Genomic DNA, 3,809 nt, shown 5'->3' on the forward strand with positions numbered 1-3,809 from the left:
AAAAAAAAAAGTTGAAGAAATTCACTTTCTAAAGGAATACAATTCAAATTCTTGAATAGTTCCCCTCATCCTCCTATTAGTCAGATTACATAGGAAAAGTCTATCCAGGATTGCCTAGGGGTTGGACTGGATGACCTCCAGAGGCCTCTTTCAGCCCCTACAACTGTGTGACTCTGTGACTCTATCAGGTCAAGGCAAAGTTGATTCAAACTGAGCTGCAGAGATATAATACTAATTCTTGCTTCTCCTGATAGTTAGTGCAACTATTGTATTTTGCAAGATTCCAATATAGAAGTTGTTAGGATTGTGAGAAAGGCAAATGGACAGGTTCGAGAGTGAGAGAGAGATGTAGTCAACAAACTGTCTCCCTCATTTCAAATTACAGAACATTTTCTTAGCAATACATTAATACATGAGATCTCGTTAATCACTGATTTATTTGTAGTACCAAAATAGAATGGACAAAAAGCTGGAAGGGTTGTAAAAATGTCCATACCTGGTGGTCCATACAGCAATAAGCCTTTCCATGGAGACAGAATGCCTGTAAACAGCTGAGGGTACTGTGGGAACCAAAAAGGAATTCATGGATTGTAACTGTATTATCTATAACAAAACACAAGGGGTTGTAAACCCTACCCGTGCTGCTCCTACCGCACTCAGGAAATCTTAGAACTGTGAACAGAGGAGGAGAAACAACACAGTACAATACATACAGTCTGAGTATTGAGAAAAATACTGCACTGACCATCTGAAATTGTTTTAAGTGTATCACTCAAATGCTTCAATTCTTCAATGATATTCTCTTCTACGCATTATTTCACATTGAAGTAGCATAGGCCAAACCCTTTTACACTGCCAGAAATGTTAAAGAATAGGACCCTAAACTTAAGAGTTTTTACACTGAAAGGATGTTTTCCTATACAAGAATGCCCCTTCTGTGAACAGTTCTAGCAGGAAATGCCTACAAAAGCACCAAAATAGGTAGAAAATGTGACCACCATTCTAATCACAAGAAAAATGTTAATGAGACCAACAGTTGTTTTCATCTATTTAGTCCCTTACCCTTATAGGATAAACAACTGCTTCCTTGACGAGCCTCTTAGCTGCATCCAGGCCAATGATATCATCCCATTTCACGTTTGGGTTATGGAGATAAATGTCCTGCAACACATGTCACATCCTGTTAGCAAAACTTCACCTCTGGCAAAGTGAAAAATCAACTCTGTTATAAAGTCATACTGTTACATAATTAACATTTAATCTTATGTAACAGTACAAACTATCCAAGTCTTCTACGAATGTTTCCTTTCCTTTAGTAATATTTTGTGGCTTTGCCTTCCAGAGACTAATTGTTCTGCAGAAGATATCCTCAGTATAAGTACTTGGGATACATTCAACTCTCTAATAAAAACAGGCAGGCTCCAGAGACTGAAGAAAAATTATGTGCTTGTGTCCAAGGGGAAAATTTGATTTAATACAATTAGAAAAATTATTTATATAGAGTAGATTACACTTTCCCTTTCTATTAACAGCAAATTAAGATGAATCAGATTTATGACACCAAGTAGAGGCTTCCATAACTGTTTCCAAATTAAATTAGATTGTGCTGTGAAACAGATACCACATGCTATTTATTTTTATTGATTTAAACAGTGATGATTACCATAGCAACTAGGCAATTTAAAAAACATATCCCTTAAAAAGCATATCATAGTGAAAGCTAAAGCAACAAACAGCATTCCCAGCTAACAAAGATAGCCAAGAATCCGACCTTACTTTGCTTACAACAGTTGCAAGTTCTCTCATCTCACCATTCATGCCAATAAAAGCACTAAGGGGTTTCAGCAAGCGTTCCTAAAATTAAAAAAAGTAAATTCTTACCAGACTTCAGTTATTTTAGAACAGATAAAAATACAGTTTTTAAACTGTAGAATAGTTTCAGAAATAAAAAGGTGCCTCTTAGCAATAGCAACTTTGAAAGATGTAAAATATGGGTAAGAATAATGTTTTTGAAACAAGCCGTATTGGTGGTAACTTATCTTTTCAACTGACAGAACCTAACCCCAAGTTAACATGAAAATGAGAGGCTCTCTTATTGCAGATGTAATCCTAAACATGCCATATGTAAATTAAGAGAAGTGAAAAATGTAAATACGGTCACCACATTGCCACAGACTCTGTTTTGAAACTTTCAAGTGTAGCAATTGCCCAGCCACTGAAGTACTGTGTGTTTCTGCCCATCTGTGAATCACAAGGCACAATTTGTATCTGCTGCCTACTTTTGTGTTCAAAGAGTCAACAACTGTCAAGAAGTCAGACAGCATCAAGTATGACTGAAGGAAGAAATACACCACTTCAAAAGCCAAGACCTTTTGTAGCACTTTGGAAGCACTGCTGTGGTGTTTTATTTTGTTCCTGGTTATATAAACCTTATTTTAATGTACACTGAGAGGAAATACAAAAGGAAACACTTACCGATGGGTCTGGATCCCAATTAAGGCTGCTTAAACCTATTCCATTTGGGGATACTTTGACATCCTGGATCATCCCATGCAAGTCAACCACTTGGCCCTAAAGAAGAAGATAATGTGATAGGGATGGTAGCTCTACTGTTGAAAACACAGTGGGCCAGAATTGTGCTTAACATTATAGCAATTAGATTCTTTGCTGCAGATTTCAAATACAGGAAACAGCTGACTAAGGAATCTGCATTCATTTCTACCATAAAGCATGTTAGGATTCCACCAACCCTTCTTGGGTGAGGGCCTTCTCCTCCTCCTCCAGTTCTGTTGATTGCTGAGATGCTTAAGCCAAAGTCAGATTGCTCCAGAGTTACTGCGCTCTCATTGTTCTGAAAAAAACAACAATTTTAAAACAATACATTGTTGTACTGTTCAAGGGCTACATTTTTTGTAAGGGTGATTAATGGTGAATGCTTAAATCTACTGACATTAATGGAAAGACTGCTGATTTCCATATAGGTTGAGTTACATGACTTCTCTTCCTCTGATTTTGATTTGTGACTTGCCCCCCCAGCTGAGAGCTAGAAAGCAATTTCTCTTCACTGATGGTGGGACTTGATGATCTTAGTGGTCTTTACCAACCTTAATGATTCTATGATTCTATAATGCTTAAATTACATAATTAGGAAAATCCCAAAGTTACAAAAATTGTATGATCATCTCACTGACTCTAGCTACTCCAGATAAAATCCCACCAATCTCAACTGCAATGCTGCCAAAATTAAGCACATCTCAACCTGTTTGGGGCTCTCCTTGGTGGGTGATTTTAGTTCTGTGCTCCCCAGTGAGGTTTTTGATGATGGTTGTTGCATTGGCTGCTGCTTGATCCTTGGGAGATTCTGAGAACTCGCTGCCCTACAATACAACAAATTAAGGTTTCAAAGGCATTCACAACTTCTTTCTTACTTCAAAACAACATTATTATAATTGTGCTGTATGTTGTTCTTAGAGGAAAATGTCCTGCCTGGAAAAAGTTCCATGCATTCTTCTTACCTTCTTTGCCTTCCTCCAGTTCCCAGCTGTTGTTTATTTTCTGCTGTGGCAAAATCAATATTGAAAGGGAATTAAGACACAGTATTTTAAAAAATAACAACTTCCTTTCTTTCCCCCTCAGAAATATTTTGGAGCATATTTTAATGATCTTGGAAATAGTGATGCAAAAACAAGAATATCCCCATGGGTCCTCCCAATCCAAGATATTCCATTTCCTTTGGATTGCTCTCAGACTTATGAAATGTTGAAAGCTGCTCAGAGCTACTACTACACCACCACCCCTACCCTGCTGAT

The 3,809-nt window shown here is 37.4% G+C and overlaps 1 protein-coding gene across 1 annotated transcript in view; it reads right to left on the reverse strand.

Annotated features, from left to right (window-relative positions):
• Window positions 1-3,809, reverse strand: part of KATNAL2 (katanin catalytic subunit A1 like 2) — an 18,868-nt gene that overhangs the window by 9,413 nt on the left and 5,646 nt on the right. Inside the window, 7 exon segments of the mRNA XM_010725157.3 lie at window positions 497-560; window positions 1,063-1,161; window positions 1,777-1,854; window positions 2,476-2,571; window positions 2,750-2,851; window positions 3,260-3,377; window positions 3,516-3,558. Of these exon segments, the coding sequence (XP_010723459.2) occupies window positions 497-560; window positions 1,063-1,161; window positions 1,777-1,854; window positions 2,476-2,571; window positions 2,750-2,851; window positions 3,260-3,377; window positions 3,516-3,558 (600 nt within the window).

The sequence above is a fragment of the Meleagris gallopavo genome, chromosome Z (assembly GCF_000146605.3).
Source record: "Meleagris gallopavo isolate NT-WF06-2002-E0010 breed Aviagen turkey brand Nicholas breeding stock chromosome Z, Turkey_5.1, whole genome shotgun sequence".
In the NCBI taxonomy this organism is placed as follows: Eukaryota; Metazoa; Chordata; class Aves; order Galliformes; family Phasianidae; genus Meleagris; species Meleagris gallopavo.